This window comes from Podarcis gaigeae, assembly GCF_964106915.1.
Source record: "Podarcis gaigeae genome assembly, chromosome: 14".
Classification (NCBI taxonomy): domain Eukaryota; kingdom Metazoa; phylum Chordata; class Lepidosauria; order Squamata; family Lacertidae; genus Podarcis; species Podarcis gaigeae.
Window position 1 is genome coordinate 18,554,555 of NC_139690.1, and position 26,736 is coordinate 18,581,290.

General features: G+C 41.4%; 1 protein-coding gene across 3 annotated transcripts in view; it reads right to left on the bottom strand.

Annotated features, from left to right (window-relative positions):
• ABHD2 (abhydrolase domain containing 2, acylglycerol lipase) overlaps positions 1-20,246 on the bottom strand; it is a 45,241-nt gene extending 24,995 nt beyond the window's left edge. The window contains exons 1-4 of one of the 3 annotated variants that reach the window (XM_083712800.1): positions 19,910-20,246; positions 9,970-10,051; positions 7,554-7,755; positions 902-1,077 (exon numbers count right to left, since the gene is read on the bottom strand). In XM_083712800.1, the coding sequence (XP_083568926.1) occupies positions 902-1,077; positions 7,554-7,755; positions 9,970-10,018 (427 nt within the window). In that variant the 5' untranslated portion in view covers positions 10,019-10,051; positions 19,910-20,246. Of the gene's footprint in view, positions 1-901; positions 1,078-7,553; positions 7,756-9,969; positions 10,052-12,275; positions 12,339-19,909 lie in introns of those variants that run through there. The other 2 variants (XM_083712801.1, XM_083712802.1) reach the window with 2 other exon arrangements.
• Positions 20,247-26,736: the final 6,490 nt, after the last annotated feature.

A 26,736-nucleotide genomic window follows, 5' to 3' on the forward strand; every position in this document is an offset into this window, starting at 1 on the left:
TACAGATGTTACTCCAAACGATGTCACTGAGAGAGAGGATTTCTATCAGTTTTGGTACATTATTTTGAAACTCTTCATGAAGAACCTTGAGGTAATGTATCTAATTAAAGCTGAAGGTCTTTGAGGCTAACTAGAAATAACTTTGTAAGAGAAGGAATTGTTTGTTTTTGGCATGTCTGTTGACTAAATAAAGGGTCCAGATTTATACATCTATCTGAAAAATATCCATTTGGTCAGCAATGCTTCCTTCTTTTGAAGATCAAATCAAAGTTGCTGAGAAAGCAACTGCTGAGAACAGCTCTACAGCTCATTGCATCGCTATTTACAATGCTTGGTAGCAAGAATCAACCCTCCAGCATCTGGTACAATTCCACATTTGAGAGTGAAATTCTTAGAATATTTAGCAGCAGCTTCCTATGCACTAGAGCAACATTTCAAAACAAGCAGGATCAACTGCCCCTTATACCTGACCTTCAGAAAGACATGTCATTACTCACTAAATTTTGATATATTGTTTTTAAACACACACACGTTCCAGATGTGATTAAGCCCATATACACAAGAGAAAAGTCCTACAGGCAAAACAGCCTGTTTAGAGACCTTAATCCTAAGCATTATGTTATTTATGGGTCAGAGGAATAGCATTTCATGCCCATTAACTCAACTGGAAATCTAGGCCATAAACCTTGTATCTTATCACTTGGTTGTAAAAACTGTTTTTTTTTTTGGTACATGATTCATAACAGCACTAGCTGCAGAAGCTTACAACCACCTAAACATGTCCCAGAGTTGTGAAAGCAGTGGCCCCCTAGCCTGCCAATGGTAGTCAAAAATAGTAATGTATTTCCCCCACATTTACTCAAACTTCTAATAAAAAACCCACAACAACTGGTTATCTCACCTCTAATGCAGTTTTCAGCCAGTGGTTCAAAGAGGTCAAAAGTTGCTGTTGCACCATCTGACATTGTGAGGTACTTGCGAAGTCCATAAGGATGCGGTGATCTTACTCTCCCCATCTTCCCATAGAGGGCAGTCTGAATGTGCCCACTCTTTCCCCAGATCAGAGGTGGAATGTACCTAAAAAGAAAACAAATGCATTTATTTGCTTTAGGAAAGCAGATCTGCTATTGAAACAAGGGCACTTCCTTCCTAGAATAGTATTTTGTGATGTGTAGGGGTAAAAATAAGGAGCAGCTGCTTGGTAAGTGCATTGTCCAACAGATATAGAACTGGAGCCCCCAACCTATTGATCTGGTATCAGGTATGATTTAGTGACCTCTGAAAAACACCAACTGCAGAATGCTTACAAAAGCATTTCCTTTCAAAGAAGAGAACATCTGTACTAGGCTTATCAGGAAGATGGTACAGCCTGGTGCCAAAGCAGATGGCTTTTTATCTCAGATTTATGATTCCTGGTGTACTGAAGAAGAAACTTGGGGGGGGGGGAGGGAGAGAAAGATATAAAGCTGATAACTTTATCTGTTTTAGGAACACCAATCTAAGTGGGAAGGAATCAGTAGGTGAGCAATACAAAGCTGCCAGACAGGAGGGACCTTTTCAATGCATATTAGGAAACCTAGTTCATTACTCAAAAGAAGTATGTCCTTGGTACAAATACAGAGGTCATGAGCATATCAAAATGGTGGAAAGCAAGCTTTCGACTGTACAGAGAACAATCATGCCTGACACTGGTGAGCTCATCAGAACCTGAGCTCCCAACATAAAAGTATAATGAATGTCTAAATTATGTGCTTATACTATCATTGGATTTTACCTGCCACCTGTCAGAGTCTCTAGGTGACTCACAACAGAATAAAACTCAATAAAATTTAAAACAGAGCAGCTATCACTAATTTGGAGCAAAAATACAAAACACAGAAAAACAACAACATTAGAATGTCACTACACATTGCTCTGGGAGCTCATAAGAGAAACAGCCCTCTTCCCTTCTTATGTAGAGAGGTGCTCCAATACTTATTGTGTCCTAAGCCCTATAAGGCCTGGGAACCCATTATGAAGAGAGATCAGGTCAACATTTGACCAGTAAAACACATGTGCATGCACCTGCTCCAATAAATCAATCAATCAGTAACCTGACCAGTCAAACAATAGCCAAATATCGAAGCACAGATTTACTAGAAGAGAGAGGAATATGAAAACTACAAGAGATACTGTGGCTCTAGAAAACATCAGAGCCCAATCCCTTCTACATGACCCCAGAGCAAATGAAATGGTCTCAGTGATAGCCCCAAGTCTGGGGCATTTGCAACATGTGCATGCTTGATTTATACTTTCTCTTGAATCTTACTTCTGATTAGACATGGCTGTACTTATAGCACATGGCCAGTGGGAAAAGTTGACCACATGGATTACCAATTTGGAAGAGGGCAGGTAGGCATATTGAAATTATTGCAGAGCTGCAGCTAGGTCACACTGTACCACACACACACAATAGTATTGTTGCAAACGCAGGAGCATTAATCAACAACTGATTCCCAATAATGTAAACATTATTAAGAGGACAGCCAGTCAGTATTGCTTAGGAACATAGAAAAAGTTTGTAGATCAATAAAGGAAAGCATGTTGTCAACTGCCCTGAGATCTACTGATGAAGGGGGGGGGATACAAATTTAATAAATAAATACAGGAAACGCAGAGTTGCCTGCCCCCTTTTAAAATTAGACAAACGACTTTACTGAGTCTTGTAGGTAAAGCCAAAGGGCCCTCAATGTATTGCTATCAGAGGACAGCATGATACAACGAAAAAGGGGGCTATCAGTCACACAGACTTTGTGACTTTTTTGGAATCTTTGACAGTAATCAAATAACAGATAGTCAATTGACTAGCACTGCAATCCTATCCAATTTGTTCAAACACATTCATACATCTTTCATATCCTGTGCAATGTTTGGTGTTGCTAATAGAATTATTCATGAAAGGTCATCAGCATGATCTAATTATACATTAAACACCAGCAGTGAAAATACAGATAGTTGGTGGTTTTTTAGCAGGCTGGAAAAAAGAAATTTCCATTATGCAGTTAGCTGTCCTAAACTGGTGTTCTAAATGCCCTTAACAGCCTTGTGGTTAATAATTCCAAAATATATAGACCAGTATCGTGGCAGCTCCTACAACGGTAGTGTAAATGATACATAAGTCATGTTGATTATATGCAAGTAGAACATATGTACACAGACATTTAGCTTCAGTTTCTACACAAAGCTCCTCTTCTTGCTCTAGTAAACAGCACTGCATTCATGCAATTGTGCTGCTTAATAGTCATGCTACCCTGAAAAGAATGCCAGAGATGCTCCTAGTTTCTTGTAGACAACAGTAAGAGCATTTCAAAGGATCTTCAGATTAATGAGCTGCACTAGCATTTAAATTACTTGTTCCCATTATAGGCATATGACAAGACTTTGAAGTTTGGAAACTTTACTAAGAGAGTGTTGTTAAGATGCTGCTTAAGAATATGCCTGAATCTTTTAAAAAAATGTTAAGGTAGAATTATCATTAGCCGAATTTGAGCAAACCAAAGTTTTATCCAAATCTAGTCATAATCAAAGTTGACCCAATGACACTAATGGACATGACTGAATTAAAAGATCTGCTATAATTTTAGTTGGGGCACAGCACTCATTTCCCAAATTAAGAAGACTGCCATCAGCTACAAGATCTTGTTGATACTGTACTACTTTTACTCTACCTTGCTGAAGCTAATTAGGTCTGGGTCAGGTCAGCAATCACCTTGGAACCATATAGATGCTGCCTTGGGTTCCACAATGGAAGAAAGGCAGGATTTAGAATGAAAAATAAATAAATAAGCAAACAAATGATGGCGCCTAGAATTGTGCTTTTGTCCTGGGCTTCTAGTGCTACAGCTCTCACATTAAAGTTATTACTGATCCAGAATTATTGCCAAGCTGAAAGTTTAAGAGGGAAAACAACATATAAATTAATATTAACTATGCTGCACACTGTGGAAACATAGGTTACAGAAGGACACCCTAGGCTGATGGCAACTTTTAGGGGGGAAATCTTAACTCTAATTGTCACTGGTTCTAAGTGTTTTGATTAAACCACTGATATCAGTGGGACCACTCTAAAAATGACTTAGTTGTCTTACCACCACTGACTTGCTCCACAGCACTGTTCTCACAAAGTAGTTCTTGCAAAAATTTCACAGCGGGTACTACCTTTTCCTGTTTTTCTCACCAACCACAAACACAATACATTTATATGGCTCAAGAGTTCCACCAAACTCTACACTTCCTTTATGAAGCAAAGCATTTAGCAGCCTAATATACAGCTTCTTCTCCTTCATGACTGTTCTCATAATAAAGGTGTATTTGCAGTGCAGTTACTCACAGTTCAAACATGCATTATGCTGGTGAGAAACACAGAAACGGTGAATAGCTGCACACAATTACATTTGATAACAGATAACACTGTCACTGGGGAGTGGTTTATCAGTGAGCAGTTTCTATTGTACTGCTGACAGACTTTGGATCAATCCTCTTTTGCCATCATTCCATGGTATTAATATCTAAGGGCATTTCAAGAGGCCCCCAATGTGCAATTTAATTCATATCCAACTACAAGGAGTCTCATATGAAATAGCTCATGTTCTGCAAGTGGCCCAGGAGCGTTGGGAATAATGATGAGTCTGTGCAATGTTTCCCAAGGCCAATGCAGAGTGTCTCATAACCAAGTGCCCATAACCAAAGCACTAGTGATGCAAATGTATGGAATATTCTTTTTATTTGAGTGTTAGTATTTTGCTTTCCAAATCACATTCCTCTAGCAGTCAACTAGCCTCTCAAGCCTTTCAAGATCATATACATGGAAATATTACAAGTTTAATAAAATCTTGCTTTTCAGTATTGCACCATCTCAGCACAGGAAACCAACTGTCTAGCCTGCAACATGTATTCCATATCACCCTGAGAGCTGATCCAAAAGCTAGCAAGCAAAAGCCATTTTTACTTGCTTGTTAAAATTGTCCTTTGCTTTTCCACCCAATTGCACACTTTACCTTAATATAGAATGTAAAAAGCTCAGCTTGGCCCATTAACTATTAAAATATTTTATCCAGGTTGAACACAGAGGTATTGTGCTATGTACTATGCCAAAAGGATTAAAACACTTTATCATGTTCTGCTTGCAGTCCTGCTGACCTTGCCACCCCATGACAAGTGTTCACTACTGTTGAATGATTTTGGGGGAAAGAGAACAAAAACTCAAAAATTACTACAAATGCTGGTGAGGTGGTAAGTGAAGTTAAACCTCATCAACTGTGCTGTGTTTGTCATTATTTTACGCTCCTTTCAGGAGTCCAGTTCCAACACAAGCTAACTTGATTAAAACAGAAATTACAGTTTGACCTGTGTGTGTTTTTACTCACTTGTTCCAGCAGTCCTTTAAAATCAGGAGATCAAGCTAGAAGAGGCATGCAAAATCCCTTAAGCCTCAGTAAGGTCCTTGGAATATCCCATGGAACACAGTAATTAAGATTCCATGCATTTTGTACAAGGTTTAACAGCAGTTTTTTACTTGGTTAACAGGAACCCAATCCTGCACGTTTCATGAGAAGAAAGTTCCTCTGTGTTCAATGCTTACTCCCAAGTAGATAAAAAAAACCAAAAAAACTAACATGCTCACTAAACTATTGAAGAGCCTTCAAATGCAGACATTATCAAGTCTCATTGATAAAAATAATTGTTTAAATTAAAAAATTAAGATTTTAAAATTTTGAATAGGATTTTTAAAATTCAAATCAGAACAACTGTATGACAAGTATTTGGCTATACAGTACAGCAAATTCAGATAGTTGAAGGTGATTTTCCTTCAACCCACTCAGCTTATAATGGCAAAAAAACAAAAACAGGTTAGATCAGGTAGCAATGTGATTTGCAGTATTTGAAAAGGCCTCATTTCTGGAAAGCTCTCCTCCCTATGGAGAGGCACCTGACACTTTTTTTCCTGAAATCTTTTTTCCTGAATTTTTTTTTACTTCTCTGCTGTTTTAATACATATTCATTTTCCAATCCAACATTTAGTTTATATTCACATTTAAACAAGACAGACTTGCAATAGTTTACCTGTATAAAAAGCTTTCAGATTTTTGTATCATAAAGGTAGGAAACTTTCTATAAAGCTATTGCTTCCCACACATATCAAACATAATTTTACATTAATGATTTAACCAACACTTTATTTAGCTACATAATTATCTATGTATAATTATATTCACCTCTGATAATCCACGCGAAGCCATGAAGTATGAAATTCTATACTACTGGATTCAATAATAAGTTTCTCTGAGAGGTTCTTCCTTTGTATTTGCTGCCTTCTTTCAATGAAACTCAACCAGTAAGGAGATGTAACAGTGGACATATCTCCATAATGGAAAAGGGGGTTGCTGTACATTTGCATCAAAGCAGAGTTGTGGCAGATAAAGATGCAGAAATTTCTGCTATTACAGTGGTACCTCTGGTTATGAACTTCATTCGTTCCAGAGGTCTGTTCTTAAGCTGAAACCATTCTTATCCTGAGGTGCACTTTCGCTAATGGGGCCTCCCACTGCACACAATTTGATTTTTTTAAAAAAAATATTCACTTTAACACACCAAAAATAAAAAACAAATATCCATCAACACAAAGCAAAAAGAAAATTAATACAATGAATAGTAATCTCAAAACCTTAAAATAAAAATGGTCTTTTCCTATAGATCAGACTTTCCATCTACTCCTCAAAGATTCTTACTTTGCCTAGCGTGGAGGAGTCACAGTAGATTAAAAATGTGGATTGTTCATTCACCTTTGTGCAGTATCTGCAGGTACAGATGGTAGCTTAATGCATTACTGCCATGAAATCTCCTGCCTCCCCCAACGAAAGTAGATTTGACTAATTATTTTGGCAGTTTTTGAGGTTTCACGGTAAGTAATATTTTAATACTATTTCTTCAAACCAAAGATCTCACTGCAAATGGGTATTAGTCCAACTCAACAAAATTAGTTTATTGCTACAAAACAACTTCAACTAAGGACATAGCAATGACGTGGTCATTTCAGCAAATAACACTTCCTGATGCTAGACTGATAGCTCCAAAAAGTACAGGAGCACTATCATTCCCCATACTAGAACTGAAGACTGAATAGGGGAAAGTCATTACCTTAATTGCCCTGCTTATGATCACCAGAGACATGTGGTTGTCCGTAAAAAATAGAAAACTGGACTAGATGGGCCTTGGAGTTTGATCAAGCAAAATAGGTTCTTTCCATATGTCATGCTTGTTACCGAGTGTGAATTCAACAACAGGATGCAGTCAGCCCCGCTCTCTTAAATCCAACATCTCTATACGATACACAAGTTTCCAAAGATAGAAATGTTTCATTCACATAATAAGCCTTTATGATCTTAATATTTGCACAAAAATGTTCCATTCTATTCCCAATAAAAGATCTCTTCCCATTTGTAAATAATTCCCTTCTTATGTATGAATTTTTGCATTTGGACACCTAAACATTCATATATTCATTGGGTACTCACTCTTTGGTTAGAAGAGAGCATGACTTGAGTAGAAAGCGGGACAAAGGAGTGTCTTGGTATATGAGATCTGGAGGGGCAGTTGGGCTCTTCAGATTCAAGCAGCGGACAATAATGTAAAGAACAGCAGCTACAGCAGCCAACTTCACCCCATCAAATACTGCCGGCAGCTCAGGGGTTTCCATTAAGGAATTCATCTTGAAATCTATGAAAGAAAAATAAAGCTCAGAAATCTATTTTCAGCAACTGAGACATGCTTACAAAGCGGTGCCATGAAACAGTATTGTTAGAAATGCTTTTATGTATAAAAAACATTCATAAAAAGCCCAGATCAGGGCAGGCTCACACAGAACAGATTATCCAGTTTAGCTTAAGAGCTATGTGTACATACACAATAAATCTCTAGACTCTACACCAGAACATTTTGACAAAGCAGAGATTTCTGTTCTTGGTTGACAATCCGTATCTTGAATTTTATCTCTATATTACCAATTAAAAATTAGACACTCGAAAGAACAACTGCATGACAGAACTATCAGTCAGCTGCTTTGACAGTGTCTAGCATTCTGTAGACAGTGTTTAAAATTAGGATATTTATTCCAACCCCCCCCAAATGCTGTCTAAATGTGGTTTGATGACTCTGCCAGTGTTGATAAAGCTCCTATCCAAGCAAAGAATAAAAAGGAACAATTCTGGTGCCTATTCTAAAAACAAAATCAGCTAACTGAAACAAGATACAAGAATCGCAAGAGAAGTTACACAAAGATGCTGAATCATGGAGGAGTAGAAGCAAATGCATCCATGCAGGAGATGACTTGTGCAACTGTCAATGGCAAGGAGTGTCTACTGTCAGCACCAGCTGGTTTGCCAGCTACAGCCACTCCTTGACAAACTTGCCACATAAACATGGTTGGATAACCTTGAATTTCTATCCCATTCTACCTACCTTAGGAACCCAAGGAAGAGTACAGATAAGCAAAGAATACAAACAAATTACAACCTCAAAAACGCAATACAGAATATCAATAAAGCAATTAAAAAAAACAACACAAAATAATATCAATAATGCAATTTAAGACACAGAACTCACAAGCACAACAGAAAAGGAATTCATTGGCCCCATTCTCCTTTCCTGGATAAACAAGTGGGCTCCTTAGGAACAGTGTAATAATTATGATGTAAGGGACAATCACAACCCCACCACAAAGGAGTTCTGCTATGAGGCTGCAGCCACAGAGATGTACCTATCCTATATCACCAGCAAAAAGGCCATGTCCACTGATGGGACCACATGTGGGGGCTACCCTCTAGATCTAAGGCTTATGTAAGTGCTGAGGTTATGTAGCCAATTACACGGCTTGCTGGACTAGTAAAAATTGCATTGTAATTTTTATCCAACAATCTGATGACATGTTATGATAATGGTTAACGTCACTGCAATAGCTCACTCTGTTTTATGTTGCTTTTTATGTTGTATCCCACCCTGGGATCATTATGATGAATGGTGGGCTTGTAAAATGAATATAGTATTAGTGAAAAATGCAACCATCTGTTATTACTAAGCTCAATTTGTTACTGCAGTTTCTCTCGTTGAAGCTTTTAAGAGTTTCCCCAGAACAAGCTACAAAAGTCCATGTGAACATGGCAATGAGTAAGGCTGCTTGTCCTTGAGCTCTGTGGTCTGTTTTTATTTTTTTATTTTGAATAGTTTTAAAGTCAGTTGGCTCAGCCACTAATGTTAATTGCAATATACAGGCAAGGAGCATATCTGTTTTTACTTTTACGTGGGCTTAAAAGCAATATATTTTAATTGGAGGACAGGCGCTGGGAAAGTAGCATTTAGCATTCAACTGATAAGGAATGCTTTTTAAAAGCTCACTGTGACGAAGGAGACTCTGCAGTTTTAACAGTTTTAATACAGTTACCGCAAAAACACAGACCTGTAGTGCTTTAGATAAATTGTCTGGAACTCCTTTGTCAGGTTTAGTCCACAAATCCATGCTTGACTATTGTGAATCAAGGGACGCAGAAGTAATTGGAAAGCAAGATGAAATTAATTTGTCTTATATGGACTACCTTGTTCTTCATATGGCAAGAGTACAAGAAATGGGGTTGGAGATGTCTTATCTCAAGTAAGAGGTTTTGCTACACCTCTATTGAAAGCTTAACTAACTGGTTAGCTGATCTGGACTTGTTAGGAGCCGATACATATGCTCCCGGGCAACCTAAGCTTCCTCCATATAATAAAACATCAACAACAATTTTGGCACGATAGACTCGGCCACAACTGAGACCAGCAGAAAAAGCATTGCTAGATTACATACCAAAATAGCAGCACTCTGTTTAGCAATAATTTGCAGGATGTTGAGAGTAGTCCTTGACAACTCTCAAATAATGCATTCAAGCACATAAAACCCACCTTGTGCTGTGTGCCACTTATTCTTAAATGCAGGAAACTCGGGAATCATCTAAGCAAATACGTTGTTCAAATCAAGGTTAACCTATAAAATAAGAGACATACTGAATGTTATTTTACTGGCAATAATAACACAGCAACAGTCACAACAGGCTCAGAGCACAACCCATCTAGAACACAAGAGGATAGCTGTCATAGGTTCACTTCATGCAAGCCAGCTACCTAGGGGCCATCTGAAGTTGAAGAGAGCGAATCATGTGCAGTAGCTTACCATATGAATCTGTGAATATGATTTGCCTCCATATTTTGGCAAAACCATATTGCAAAGACAACAGCATGGCAGCAGATATAATCTATACATAGATTTATATATACATATGATCTATGTAACAGTAGTAGATTCCCATTTTATACAACAAAAAGCCAATAAAAGCTGGCATAATCAGCAATACTGGTGCCACGAGATACAATCCTGTATAATATTTATGCTACATAGGAGAACAAGGTTGTACATCTGCCTGAGTCAAAATTAAGCTGACAATAAAAACTTTTGTACCTATAAACTATAAAAAGTTGTTCAACCTGAATTCCTCTAACATTAGCAAAACTTGTATTGTTCAATATCAGCTGCCCCAACACATATCTGACAGCAGCAACGTTTTACCTGAAGAAAACTCAAAGAAAGTCTACATTGAAGTTAATGCTAATGCAAAACTGTGCAAAATATCTGCTGGATGAAAGATGGTTGAAGTGATGGCTGTTACAATGGATAAAACCTTTGGTGTGCGTAATCACAGGAACTGAGGCAATACTGTAGAACAGGCTTCCTCAAACTCGGCCCTCCAGATGTTTTTGGCCTACAACTCCCATGATCCCTAGCTAGCAGGACCAGTGATCAGGGGTGATGGGAATTGTAGTCTCAAAACATCTGGAGGGCCGAGTCTGAGGAAGCCTGCCGTAGAAGAGTATAAAAGCAGAAACATATATAGTATAATGCTTTGTAGAATATCCCTATGAAGGAAAGATTGGAGGGTGGGACTGATGAGATAAGATCAAATGCAACACCCTGTGCTAGCAATTAAATACTCTAGAAGAAACTAAACCAGCCTAAAGCAAAGGAAGTTAGTAATAACTCAAACTCCAATCAAGCTCTTGACATTTAAAGCGAATGTTTGCAGAAGTAGAGCATACACCCTTGCCGCACCCAGGGAACAGGGAGGAAGGAATATGGCTGTAGTGTCATTCACCTTTTTAATAAGCTAAATAATTCAAAATTCAAAACTGGAATATGTTCTATATCCTTCAAAGGTATAAATGGCAAAGCCTGTTATCAATTGTAGTGAGAGTACTTCCAATGGGCACTGATACAGTACTAAAAATAAATTGGAGTCTACTTACTTGACAAAGCAGAGAAGTCCACAAGTATCAAATGCATGCCTTTCATTCCCTATGTTTACTGTCCAAACAACTAAACTGGCAAAGAAGGCCAAGTGCTAATAAGGACATTAAGTTCAGAATGGGAGCTGCCCCTCCAAGATGAGTTAACAGTGGTGAATTCACAAGTGTGCATTATTTAGGACTGGGAAGGACAAGCTATCAACAGCCACTAGCCATGATGGCTATTAGAGGTTGCTGGTGAGCACAAGTAGGGAGAGTGCTAATTGTGGGTTTTCCATAGCCATCTGGTTGGCCACTATGGGAACAGAATGCTGAACTAGATGAGCTTTTGGTCTGCTCCACCAAGGCTTTTATGCTCTTAGGAGAGCAGACTCCAAGACACGAGAGCTGGGTGAACATTGAGTCTTTAACAAGGAAGCATTCTAGTAATTAAACAACAGGAATCCAGGAGCTGTAGCTTCAAGTCTGACTGCTCGGTAGAAATTGGGAAGCAAAAGGCAGTGTGTGTTAAACCAGCCCTCCCAAACCTGGTGCCCTCTAACTTGAAATTGATGTGAGCTGTTCTAAACACCAGGAGGGCACCAATTTGGAATAGGCTAATGTCCATGAGCATTAATTATCACCAGTTTAGTTATCTCTAATGTAGCTTAAGAAGAAGAAGAAGAGTTTGGATTTGATATCCCGCCTTTCACTCCCTTTAAGGAGTCTCAAAGTGGCTAACATTCTCCTTTCCCTTCCTCCCCCACAACAAACACTCTGTGAGGTGAGTGGGGCTGAGAGACTTCAAGGAAGTGTGACTGGCCCAAGGTCACCCAGCAGCTGCATGTGGAGGAGCGGAGACGCGAACCTGGTTCCCCAGGATTACGAGACTACCGCTCTTAACCACTACACCACAATGTAGCTTAAGTTACCTTCGACAGATTCCTCTTTAGTCTGCTCCTAGGATGTTTAAAAGGAGAGTTGGCTGGGCATAGTGACATCTCATTCACTCTGAAGGTTTCTGTATTCCCCCATTGTGATGCTTTCCAATAGCAATGCATTTTACATTGAGGAGGGTAAGTGAGAAAGGGCTCTTGTGAGACCTCAATGGGGAGAACCTTTGTGAAAGTTTCAGGTGCCAAAGCACCCAAGATCTTTGAAAAAGATTAGTGCCTTTGAGGCTTCACAAGAGCTCTTTCTCTATTATTCTCCATATGACCAATTCATTACCTAATGTCATAGCCAACGCTACTGGGAAGCACCACAATGGGAAAGTGAGAATCCCCCAGTGAGCTGTTGCTACATCCAGACTCTTCTTTAAACATTCTAGGAACAGACAAAGAGAGGAAGCAGTTACCAGTAACAAAGCTGTGTCAGAAGCATGGGAGGGGGAATTTTAGGGCCAGTATACCCAAATCACAACTGTGCTCATCTAGAGAAAAGGTGGAAGGGGACAGGAGAAAGGAAGGATGAGGAGTGGAAATCAAATAATCTAAAAAAGACCTTTAGCACTCTCTTCTATTTGTTAATCTAGTTCCTCCAAGAAGACAGCAGTACTTACAACGAGCTCAACATTTTCTCCTTACCCAATGCCCTTTTTAAAAGCTAACAAAAGGAAGGGAAAGACTGTTCAAAGAATTGGAATTTGAGCTCACAGCTGTTCTTTCATCATTTATAAGAGCTACTTCTTACAATTCAGGGTGGAACACTCTTAACATATGCCATCCCCACTCGTCTCCACCAAAGGTACCAGGGTTCAGAAACGTAGTTGCTCGGGGCATAGTCCATGTGTGTTTGCATAAACTGTCAGGTATCAGAAAAGTAAATAATTTTCTCCATCAGGAAAATAGGATATGAATGGGGTTTTATTCAACATTTTTTCATTATCAAGAGGAAAGAGATTATTAATATATGGACTTTGTATTTTCAAGGATTGTGCAAGTGACCCAGTATGAGGGACAGAGTTTCAGATTTGAAACATCTGAGGTCACTGCTCACTAATATTGAACAAGATCACTATCTAAGTTCAGATCTCCATCTGCATAAATTGGAATTAGCATAGTCTCTACCCGGATTTTTGATAAAGAAGCAATGTGCAAAGTATTTTATTCTCAAGGAGCTATAAAGGTATATCATACAAAGGTATGATAAAGGTCTACTGTTTTGGACTGGATGGATGAAGCATTTAATGTACAGTCAAAAGCAAAAATAGAGATCACCAGTTACTGATGTTAATGAAAGCATTTATATGCCAAAGCACTACAGAAATTCTACAACCTAATATCCAAGGTTTGGAAATCTGCAGCCTCTATTTCAAAAAGATGTACATTTCACTTTGAAAGTTACTGAAGATCTGAAAGACATGCAAAGACTAATCCACTACAAGTCTGAATTCCACATACATTTCTATCTTTAACTAGTGCTTACATTCTTCAGTTCATGATTCTACACCTCAGAGAATACAATGAGGGTCAAATTAAATGCAGTTTGTGGAAGATCTGTTATTAAGATCTCATTCTTTTAAACTCCATATAAGCAATCAGAGGCTTCATAGTCAGCATTAGCTCTCAATTTTGGGACTCTTAGGTAATATGTCCTCAGGAAGCCCATCTGCATGCAGCGTTCACCACTGCCTATTTGCTTGTGCTATGAATGACCCTATCTAGTAAGTAAAGCATCCTGTTTTTCTGCATGGCCAAGCAGCTGCATTTGAGACACCCACAAAGCAGAACACGATGGCAATAGCATTATATTCCCCAGCAACTAGGGACATGCTATCTCTAATCCTGGATGTGTGCCATAATCACTGATAGCCTTATCCTCCGTAAATTTGTCTAATACCCTTTTAAAGCCATCTAAGTTGATGGCCATCACCACAACGTGCAAAAGCCAACTCCATAGTTTAATTATACGCAAGTATGAAGCGGGTGGCACTGTGCTCTAAACCACAGAGCCTAGGGCTTGCCGATCAGAAGGTTGGCAGTTCGAATCCCTGTTTCAGGGTGACCTCCCGTTCCTCGGTCCCAGCTCCTGCCCACCTAGCAATATGAAAGCACGTCAAAGTGCAAGTAGATAAATAGGTACTGCTCCAGCGGGAAGGTAAACAGTGTTTCCGTGCGCTGCTCTGGTTCGCCAGAAGCGGCTTAGTCATGCTGGCCACATGACCTTGAAGCTGTCTGTGGACAAATGCCGGCTCCTTCGGCCTATAGAGCGAGATGAGCGGGCAACCCCCAAGTCATCCGTGACTGGACCTAATGGTTAGGGGTACCTTTACCTATGAAGTACTTCCTATTGACTGTTCTGAATCTCAAATCATTCAGCTTTATTAAAATAATCTCTATCCACTTTCTTCACAAATTTTATAAACCATTATCATGTGCTTCTCACCTGCCTTCCCTCTCCAACTAAAAACCCCAAACACTATGACCTACACATTTTTCCAGTGCTGCACATGGAACTAGTATTAGAAGAGATCTTCTGCTTGCCAGAAGATGGACTTATCTACTTCAGCCCCTTCTTCATTTTCAATTGCAGTCGCTGGAAACATTTGCGGAGCTAAACAAGCTGATATACAATTTAACTTCCCCATTGCAGTTCTGAATACTGGTTTGATGATGAACAATATTTCATTCTATATACATTTTCAGGCCTACAGAATGTTCTCAAAAGAAAGTGAACTTTGGAATATAATCATTCATTGCTGAACTGTTACATAATTCTGACAAGTACGTGATCTGCATTTTTTTAGTGCTAAATGACAGGAAGTTCCAAATGTCCTACTGTATAATTAAACTGTAAATATTATTAGTCACAAGGCCAAACAGGTCACCAACAGTGATGCTAAAAAGTTCTCATTTATTTTTTACATGCCAGTTATCAGCATGAGTTTATTTGCAACTAATTTTAAGCCACACAAATATTTTTTAAAAAAAGACAAAAATACCCTGCTTCTCCTATGTAAGAGCTCTGGTAATCTCTACTGCACAACCCAAAGTTTCCACTCCTAGATCTTCAAAATTATTTCTTCTATGAAATGTCATAGTAATTTAAGATTACACAGTATTCAGGATGAGAAGAAAACTTTGAAAGAATGCTATAAACCAAGCTGAAAGATAAACATTAATTCATAGCCAGCCAGCACCTTCAAAGTATAATAATAAGCAATTTCACATTTAGCGCCTTTCCCAACAAAGGGAAATCCCTCTCTATTTCAATAATGGAATCTAACTACCAAACAAAGCCTTCATGAATCTATAATTCCACAATAAAAACTTATCTTCCAAAATAGCTCAAAACTTCCTACATGATAAGTAGAATGCTTAGATGATTATTTATTTGTCTCAGCTGCCTTAAGATATGAAAGTATCTGCCGAGGAGAGTGAAGGACTTTATAAAAGCAGACTGATCCGAACTCTGTTATAATGATAATGTTATAATGGCATGACATGACACAGTTTAGAAAAAAAGAGTAGAACATGAATTTTAAAACAAATAGAGTACTGTAATAGTATAAAATATTAAAATCAGTTAAAGCAATTTGCAATCAGAAGAATTGGGTGGGTCCCTATAAGGGAGGGACAAAGTGATATTGTGGGCAAAATATTCGCTGTGAAGAAGACATGGATCCAGTAATATGTCAGATATGTTTTTTATTATATTATATGAGCAGTTTTGAGTGTCAGAACTCTTAAGAGATAAACACCCATGCTGTTTGCTTAAACAGAAGCAACACTGTTGGACTCTGTGCAAGATAACTCTCAGAAGAGAGTTTCTTTTAAGTCCAAGAAAGGTTGACTGCTTGCAGCTGCTGTCTGTAACCTGAATAGTGAAAAAGCAGGAATTGTCTAAACATAACTTCTGATTTATGCAGTATGATCCTTTGACAATGTTAGGGGTGTATTGAATGATATACTAATACTAAGAGACCAATTAAAAGGCAAGGAGAATCAATAGGTCTACTCTGAGTAAATCGTAGATAAAAGATTTAGGTGATGGTCCAACTAGTAGTACATTTATCAAAGTAGTAGTACATTTATGAAAGTACTACTACAGATACACAGAACATATTTCAGAACAACTCATACAAACCATTATAGATCTTTCTTGACAGTTTTAAATTGACTCAGATACACAGAAAAAATATGCAAGTACATATTTAGGTATTTAGTAGATTTATATCCCATTTTTCAACCAAAGTCCCAAAACAGCTAACATCATTTATAAAATGTAACAGATAAATCAAGCAAATAGCAAGATGGCAAGGCCCACAGTGAACATAAGCACAAAAGCGCATTATCAAGAGTCACAAGACACATATTCAGCAGGAGACATTTGGTCTTTATGGCCGAAGAAGTCTCAGAAGGATCAGAGAAACCAAATTTGTTGCCACTCAAAGCCAGCACCCACTCTGGCCTTTATCACTGCATCTCTGCATCTCACTTTTCTGTAAGAGACAACTTAGGATTGCCTATGCAGAACATGTATATACCACTGGGTGACAAGCCCTGCCAGCTATTTGTTTTAACTGCTACATATTACAGAATATGTACAGTTGTATTTAATACCCTTAAGGGACACAATACAAGATTTACAGTACTTTTCATTTCTTCATGCAAAGCTAACAAGGTCGTCATTGACAAAACAGCAATTGGGTGAAATCTAAAGCAGTATAACTGTATAACACAAAAGAGCAAAAGCAAAAGGGAGAGGGGAATGCCCCCTTTTAGTCTTCTTGTGCATGGATTATTTTAGAATAAGTCTTATTCTATCAGTGCAATCTCATCTATTTGATGGCTTATAACAACATCAATTAATCAAAATAATCCCAGGTGATTGGAGCAACTAACTTTATAAAGTGTCTTTAAATTAAGTAACCAATCTATAAAGCCTAGCTATAAGACAAGTGTGGAATAGTTAAGATTCAGGAATAGGAAGACAAATGTCTACACATTACCTCACATTCCACCTGCAAGACAGTGCCCTTCCCGGCTTCTTGCTTCAGAATTTCATTGACATTTGTCATTATTTCCTCCGGCAACATATACTTGTAGAGAGGGGATAACAACCAATGTCAATGAAATTCTGAAGCACGCCTGGTGGGGCACCATTTTGCTGGCTGGATACGGGCGAACATGTATGCATTGCACAGAAGCACAGGTGCCGACCCCAAGGGGCCTGAGGGGGCCCGAGCCCCCTCAAAAATTCGTTTGGGGGGCTCCGCCCCCCCAATAATTTAAGAAAATTATTAGTTATATTATGCTTTGTAAAATCACAAAATTATGTTGGTATTTTTTATTTTCCTTGTTTGACGATAGTTACCTTTTAAAATACATTCAGTAATGAGTTAAAACAAAGCCACTCCCGATCTAGAGAGGGGGTGGGGTTGCGGGCTCTCGACCCATCAACAATCTCGCGGGGCTGGCGTCAGCCCCGCGAGAAGCGGGGATTCCCCCTAGCTCATTAATATTCACCGCCCACGGCGGCAGCCAATCGGCTGCCGCAAAGGGCGGGCCCTCACAGGTTCACTTAAGGTCGGGGCAGCCCGGGGCTCGCCCCTTTCGTTCCCCCAGCAGCAGCGGTTTGGAGGTCTTGGGGCCCCACCAATATTTTTTATAAGTCGGTATGGGCCCCCGCCCCCCCCAATATTTTTTATAAGTTGGCGCCCCTGCACAGAAGATCATAATCACCAGTCAATATATAATAGGAAGTCTGTCTTGGGTACAATTCAGAAACAGCAGGAAGTAGAGAAACACCCTAGGAGGAACAGCGGGCTAGTTCAGTGAAATCTCCCAAAGCAGAAGCAACACATGGCTCAAAGGATAGAGGTGACTAGCACTTGGATAACCATAGTTTGGACCGAAAGTAATAAACAAGATGACAGGAAGGGAAGCATATTTGAAAGAAAAATTAGGGAGAATATTTTTTACTCTGTGGGGAAAAGATGCTGAACCTAGGCAGTAAATGTTGCTGCCTGTGCACACACAAAAATATTGGGGAATAGGAGAAAAGGAGAGAGATCTGAAAACTCACCTCAACCCCCTACCCCAGTCCATAATGTAAGAAGAGGATAAACCGAGTCTAGTAATACTTCATGTTATATTAAAACCATGCAGTAATGGGGAAACAACAACAATGGGCATGTTAGGCGGGGCGTAGCCCATGAAACCAAACCCATAAAACAGACAAGAGCCTTTGTAAGAGGTGAAAGAGGAAACAGTTGGTAAAGGACAGAACCTCAGCCATCACTGTTACAGACCATTTAGGATGAAAAAAGCAGACTCTGTTACAATTCACGAGTTGTAGACCCTATCATTTCTCAAGAGAATTTCCATTATGACAAAGAATAACCACATAAAATGCTGGTTTTTTTTACAACTTTTACAACTTAATCTTGGAGTAATCGTTGTACCTCTTTACTACCTTTTCTGGGGCACAGGCAACCCCTGTTATTGAACAGGGGAGGACCCTTGCCTCCAGGCTTTGCTTACTAAATAGACCTTTATTCTGATGGGGGGGGCTGTTTTTAAAACACAGCCCCGATACTGAAAACTCTCCCTCTTTCCCCAGTTTTGAAGTGACGGACCTGCTGATTTTAACGTTCAGAGAGAGGAAAGCTATAGGGATGCCACTGGAGCCAGTATTTTTTGTTTAGGCTACTTTTTACACTCCATTATTAAGTAATACTCAAAGAGATGGAACAGTAACAAAATAATTGTGTGTGGCGGGGGGGGGGGGGTGTTGGAGAGGAGAGAAGCTAAGAACCACCCTGCTGGATCAGGCTCTTGGCCCATCTAGCCTAGCATCTTATCCTCATAGCGACCAACCAAACGCTTGTGGAAAACCTATGAGAGAAAGAGAGGGATTGAGAGGGAGAAGCCCACATAAGATGCTACGGCGCTCTCTCTCTCTCTCTCTCTCTCTCTCTCTCTCTGTGTGTGTGTGTGTGTGTATGAAACATCTAATTAAAAATGTCTTTAAAATTAAATTAAACGAACAGTTTGAGGAGGGAGGTGGAGGAGAGGAAATAGAAGCTGGAAAGGAGAATAGGAGAAATCAACAGCAGGAATTTAGGTGGTTGTTATGGGGGGGGGGGGAGAAGGGGCCTGCCTTTCCCTGCAGAGGGTGATGATGATGGATGGGCAGCCCGGGCATGGCTGGGAAAGGAGGGAGGCCTCTGGGCCAAGGTCACAAAGCCAACCCCGCCCCCCCACGTTGTCGCCGCTTTGGGTGGCAAAATGGGGGGGGTGCGAGGCGGGGGAATCGACAGAAGCCCACCAGCCGCGCTCCTCCCCACCCATCACCTGCTTCTTTCCGCCACATTAGGCAGGTGCGAAGGTGCCTCGGCCTCCCGCTTCTCCCCCCCCCCCCCGGTCCAAGTGGAAGAAGGGCGAGGGGACTAATAGTGCCACCACATCCTCCCCCTCCCATTTTTTGGGGGGGAGGGGGTTGTCTCTTGGTCGCCGCCCAATTTGGGAAATTGCCTCAGCCCCCCCCCCCACATAACAGACATCCCTTCCCCCTTCTTCGTGCCCGACCCCCCTCCCCCAGCGCACCTCACCAGCCTCACCTGCGTAGGCCCGGTCCGGGCTCTCGCGCTCTCTCCTGTCTTGACTGCGACTCCCATCGAGATACGCCGCCACACACCCGCGCCTGGTTCGTGCTCCCAGCTTACCCCTCCCCGCTCCCTCTCCTCAGCCGCCGCCTTTGTCACTCCATTGGCGCCCGCGCCTGCCACTCTCCACCTTCAGCCGGCGCCGGATTGGCTGTCGGAAGCCGGCCTTTCGTCCGAGTGGGAACTGGGAAAGAGAAGGGGGTGGGAAGAGGAGGGCCTGGAGGTTGTCAGGGCGGCGGCGCCGGCGGCAGCAGCAACGACGCCGACGCCGCCCTGCCCTCCCCGCAGCAGTCCGGCGAAGAGGAGGAAGAGGAGGATGCCCATTGGTTCCTTATGACGCAGTTGGGCGGAGACACGAGGCGCCATTGGGCCAGGAGGGGTGTCAGTCAGGGCTGGGTGGAGAAGTGACGCGTGCCTGAGCGTTGCGTCGCGCTGAGGGGAAAGAGGGAATGAGCGGGAAAGGGGCGGGGTGGGTGTTGGTTTTTTTGTTTTTTTAATTTTTACCTCAGGTGGAAGATTCTGCCTCAGTTCTTTTGCCTCAGGCTGTATCATTCATTCATAATATTTCTTCATCGCCCTCCCTTTCCAAGAGAGTAACATACTGTACATACAAAAAATAAAAAAGAGCCACAAACTTCAAAAGCTCGAAATATTGTATAGAACAGAAAGGAGCCATAGCTCAACTATGAGAGCAGTTGAAGAAGAAGAAGAAGAGTTTGGATTTGATATCCCGCTTTATCACTACCCGAAGGAGTCTCAAAGCGGCTAACAATCTCCTTTCCCTTCCTCCCCCACAACAAACACTCTGTGAGGTGGGTGGGGCTGAGAGACTTCAAAGAAGTGTGACTAGCCCAAGGTCACCCAGCAGCTGCGTGTGGAGGAGCGGAGACGCGAACCGATTCCCCAGATTACGAGACTACCGCTCTTAACCACTACAGGTGCTTTGCATGCGAAAGAGTTCAGTTTTCAGGTGGGGCTGATGCCGATCTGTGTAGACAGTACTGAGCGACATGGGCCAAGGCAGCTTTCTGTGTGATGTTGAAAACAACAGGGAAATCTTAAAAATGGGCAAATAGAAAGGCCTTTGCCTGGCTTGGAAAAGCTTGTAATGTTAGGCAAGCCATGTTTCCCTCTCAGAATGTATAGCAGCCTGTGCACGACTTGTTTTCTCCCCACTGGGAAAGTGCCAGCTTTCCCCAGGATAAATGGATCGCAGCAGCTTTACAGTAAAATCAAACAAAATTAAAAAATGTTTCATTAGTGAAAAATACATAGGAAATGCATAATATCAGCAATGTTGCTTTGTAAGGATTGGTATGTTACGCAAAATTGCCTACAAAAAATGTGCATATTAAGAGGAATTTGCACAAAAATGCTGGTTAATTTTTTTATGATTACTTTTCAAAGAATCACAAACTGATGGGGAAATGCGTGGAACTAATTCAAGATCGGAGAAAATGGCAAACTGAGAGGAACTGAATGTGGCATATTTGCTCATCGCTAAATAGCACTCTGCAAAACTCTAGCCATTTATTGACCTTTTCTCAAGTGGTTGCCTACACTGTCTGGAGAGAGGGTGGAGTTCCACAGATCCTTTTGTGATGCCCTATGATTCATCCTGCGGGTCTCTTTAAGTGCAGTCTTAGCCTCTGCACGTGGCAGCTCATGTGTTTATGAACAGGTCCCTTGTCCAATGCCATTCATTCTCCTCCTCTGTTTGCAAAGCCAGCCTGTAGGCTGCGCAGAGAGGCTGGTCCAAACAGAGTGAGCAACAGCCCCTTTCATTATTCATCCAAGTGTGCAGGCCCGTGCTGCATGCAGAAGATATGAAAGGAGGAAGGCAGCTGCTGTGCACAGACTGCCAATGAGATCGGAAAGCTGCCTTTGCAGTTCCTCTTTCAGTACAAACATTTGGCTGCGGGCTACCACAAAGAGCTGGCCCTGCCTATCTCCCCCTCCCCCCCCCCCCGTGTGCCCCAAGTGACATACTCCATGTGACAAGCCATGTCAAAAAATACAAGTGGGCATTAAAACAAAAAGTATTTTGGGAGAGACAAGGGCATGCCATGATTGTGTCCTTGTCCCTGTCCTGTGATCGCCTTGTCCTGTAATACATCTGCACTTACAATTCACTCACTAGGCATGACATTCTCATTGCAGCCATAGTGAACATAGTTAAAAAGGATGACCAGGAATGATTTTTTTTTTCTTTTACAAACCCCTCCAAAGGGAGAAAAAGAAAAGCAGGCATGCAGCTGGTGAGAGATATATTGGTCTGACTCATGCTTCTACGCTTTAACCTCTAGATCTTCCTTTCCATCAGCTATTCTTGGATGAAGAAAGAGCTGGTGCCTTTTAAAGAATGCTACAGTCGCATGCATTAGGAATTTCTATCCTAAATATTTGGGCAGCGACTGAAAATTCTTCATACTCAGCTTAACAGAAATTAGTAGTATTGTCCTCTTCGCAATTACACACATGCAATCCTTTTTGAGCACTAAAAAAAAGTCATGAATAACAACATGGGGGAGGGGGAATGTTCTCCACAACAAATAGGAATTAGCTGCAGATCTGAGTGTTTCCTATTATTGTTATCATTAATAAAGAAGGAAGGAACTGGGGGAAGAGGAGAGAAAAAGACAGCAAATACTTTTATAAAAATCCCAACTGCAGCCATTGATGCTTTATTTATTCCCCACTAAAATGAGGTCTCTTAGATGCTTTAAAGCTGGTTGATGGTGAGCTTGCACTAATAAAATACCGCATTATTCGCTCTATAACACACACCAGACCATAACACGCATGTAGTTTTTAGAGGAGGAAAACAATAAAAAATATATTCTAAACAAAATAGTGGATATATGATTTTTGTGGTTCATGCTGTGGCCACAGACATGTGATCTGACAGTGAGTTTGGAGTAGCCCAATGCAAAAATCCTGAGGATCCATGTGGATCCATGCTTTGTAACCACGGAGGAGGGAAGGAAGGGGAACCATGGATCCTCTGCTCACGACTGCAGCAGATCCCCCCCGCCACCCGCAGGCATTCACTCCATAACACGCACAGACATTTCTTTCCCCTTACTTTCTAGGAGGAAAAAAGTGAGTGTTATGGTGCAAAAAATACAGTAATTGTTCATCACATTTGCATCGCATCCAGACTTCATTCCAGTGAGCTCTGTGCTAAGCATACTGTGTTCTTTTATTTGATCCTCACAGCAACCCTGCGAGGTACAGGCAGCTGAGAAACTATGATTAGCCAAAGGTCAATGAGCTTCCTCCTGAAGGGCAAAGTAGACATTGTGCACAAATTTTATTTTTAGAAAAGGGGGCAAGTTAAAGTGGAAAGGTGGCGAAAGAGAAGACACTCTATTTTCAAGTGTTTAAAGCATAACTCAGTTTCAGTGATCCACATATTTTCCTTGTAAAAATACCAAATGTTACATTTTTAAAAAATGTTTTATTATAAGTGATACCTTCAATGGAACATTGCATGCTGACTAGCTCCTGCCAGCTAGTCAATGGCTACTGCATTCCGTTTCCCCTTCTAGTTGGACTGTTTCACTCCAACATTCAGTCAGCATTGCATGGACACTTAGCTAATCTAGTCCTCTGAGCTATTTTGGGGTTTCCCTCCCCATTAGGTGCTCTCTGGTTTTTTTTGGGGGGGTTGTATGCAGTGGCGTAGCGTGGGGGGTGCAGGGGGGGCCGGCCGCACCGGGCGCAACATCTGGGGGTTAGGGTTAGGGGGCACAAATCCACGGGTTAGGGGGTGCAAATTACTTGCCCACGCTACACCACTGGTTGCATGTGCACATCTGCAAAGCTTGGGCTTCCCATGAGCCTGCTAATATTTCCCTCTTGTGTGTGGATGGTGACATTTTGGCACAAAAGCACTGACACTCACATTTGGACCCTGAATATAGAAAGAATGGTTTGCTTAACATTTGCCTGGCCTTCAAATTATCATGTGCATGCGATTGCTATACTAGACCTTCATAGCGACTGCCAAAGGTGGCACTTGCTGATTCAACGTGACAGCTCCTTTGTGTGTCTTGGATTCTCATGTGCTTACAGAATAATTGAGTCATATGTTCTCATCGCTGCCTCTTGATAGCAGCGGCTGCAGTCCTCCCACTTATTTCAGAATGGTCCTACTGAATTTAGTGGAAGTGCTCCAAAATGGCTTGAGGACCAAGTGTAAACATTTATTCAGTTTGGGAGATTAGTCCAAACTGCAGCTGGTAGCTGTAATAACAGCCACCAGCAAAAGCAAAAATAGACCAAAAATAATACTTATTCTAGCCTGCATATTGCACGGCTGGGGTAGAAGACATGGGGACCCTGTGCCAAACCAGACATAGGAGTTTCTAACTCTCCTCTATAAAAGACTCTCTTTTCTATTAGAATTCATACCCAGAGACAGCCCCTGCAGAGGATCCATGTGACTATTAAGTACATTATTTGGGCATACAAACTATTGTGGAAGCAACATCTTTGGACCTGAGCTCAGGAAATCCTCTTCTGTCAGTTTGCAGCAGAAAACGACTATAGGTGGCACTGATTGACTGGCACCTGTGCTGTAATGCACTGTCACAGAAGGTGTAAAAGGAGACAGCAATTGTTGCTTTATGTGGGGCTGCCGTTGAAGATGACTTGGAAACTTGCAACAGGTCCAAAATGCGGCAGTCAGATTACTGGCTGGGGTTAGGGCTGCCATACGTCCAGACATTACCGGGATTTCAAAAGGTGGAATTGACGTCCGGGGGTAATTTCTGAAAGGCAGCAGTCCTGAATCTTAGACAAGTCAACTGAAAATATGGCAACCCTAGCTAGGGTTCCATTTAGAACTCATAAATTTTAATTGCATTCGTTGCTAGTTTGTTCTTGAGCCCAATTCTGAGTACTGACATTAGTGTATAAAGCTCTAATCAACTTGTGCTCCAAATGTCTTAAAACCTGCCTTCTTGCCTACAGACTCTCTTGGGTGTTAAGATCAGCAGAGGGGACCCTCTTGGTAGTTTCACCATCCTCAGGAGAGGGCATTCTGTGTTGCAGCCCTTAAGTTGTATAATTCCTTCCCCACAGAGGCGTGTCTGGCACCACTTTGTGCAGAGAATCCTCACAACTTTCAGCACCCTTAACCCTGATACTTTAAACTAGAAATGCCAAGGATCGAATCTAAACCACATGTTCTACCACCCTGAGCTACAATCTTTCCCCATAGTCGATGTCTGAGGCAGCCCTGTTGTCCCAAGTTTAAAATGGTGACTTGGTCCTAAATTATATAAGTCTCAAAAGTACTATTCTACAGTAATTCTGACTATATTAGTATCCTGGGTGTTTGACATAGTTCTGTAAAAATATCCTTCCTTCACTACTGTGTTGGGCGTTTTTTGTGTGCATTTGCTGAAAGCGCAATTTATAAAAACAAGTTTGTAAGAATGTAGGCACATTTTCCAAAGGCTAGTACGTCTATCAAGGTGACTAAGTCCCAAAGATTCTGAGTCACCATGGAGGAATGGAACAAAGCCATCAGGAAGAAATGGCTAAATTTAAAACATGTAGCCTGATCCCATGGTAATTTGGAACATGTAAGCCTGCTTAATGAAGTAATTGAGCATAGATATGCCTGACTCTGCCTAGAGTACTGTCATGGACTGGTTGGACACAAAGGAATGGTGGGAGGAACCAGCTGGGGAGCCATCAAGGAAAGAAGGTTCAGAGCCCAGGGAGTGGTGGTGGGACAATGATGAGTGGTCCGAGGGAGAACACTGAGAAGATGAGGTGTTGAAAGCTGAAGAGGTAACAGGCTTTATTGAGCTGGGAAAGCCTGTGACAGAGAGAAGTCCAGAATCAAAAGCAGAATCTGAAGTAGGCGAGTGGGAGGAGGGACGTCAAGAGGCAGAGATGAGTTAGGCTGGTGTATTCCACTCCTGCTGCAATAAGCTCTCTTCCCCACTGGCCTCCCAGAACGAAGAGAGGCATGAAAAGAGTGAAGGAGAGGTTGGTTTCACACAGGCGCAGTCTCTGATTGGGAAAAACCTTGGAGAGAAGAGGACTTAGATGGGGCAAGACCTATCAGGGGCAAGACCTATCAGGGGGCAAGACTTATCAGGGAAGAGCTGCTGTGTTCAGTTGATCTGACACTCCTCCAAGTCTGTGCAGGTTATGTTCATTCTAATAAAGAGTTAACTCCAACTTGCACAGTGTAATTTACTGTCGGCTCACTCCTGACACAGGTACCTTTGCCAATCTAGTGCCCACATGATGTTTTGGACTACACCTCTCATCCGTCCCAGCAAGCACAGAGGGAGTTATAGTCCCAAACCTCTGGAGATGGATGGCTATCAGTTTGGCAAACATAAGAAGAGTCTGCTGGATCTGGTCCATGGCCCATCTAGTCCAGCATCCTGTTCTCATAGTGGCGAATCAGATGCCTTTGGGAAACCAGCAAGCAGGACCCAAGCACAAGAGCCCTCTTTCCTCCAGCAACTGGTATTCAGAAGCATTGCCTCCAACTGTGGAGGCAGAGTGTTGCCATCATGGGCAGTAGTCTTCAATAGCCTTTTCCTCCATACATTTCTCTAAACCCCTTTTACAGCCATCCAAGGTGGCACTCCCTGCTCTATGTACACAAGCTAACTGAACACATGGCTGAATCTTACTTCAACAGTGGTGACTAGACAGCATACCCTCCAACACTCCTCAGATGAAAATAGGGACATTCTAGTCTACATCCATATCACTGCCAGAGCAGCATGAGGGGTCCCCCCCCCAAT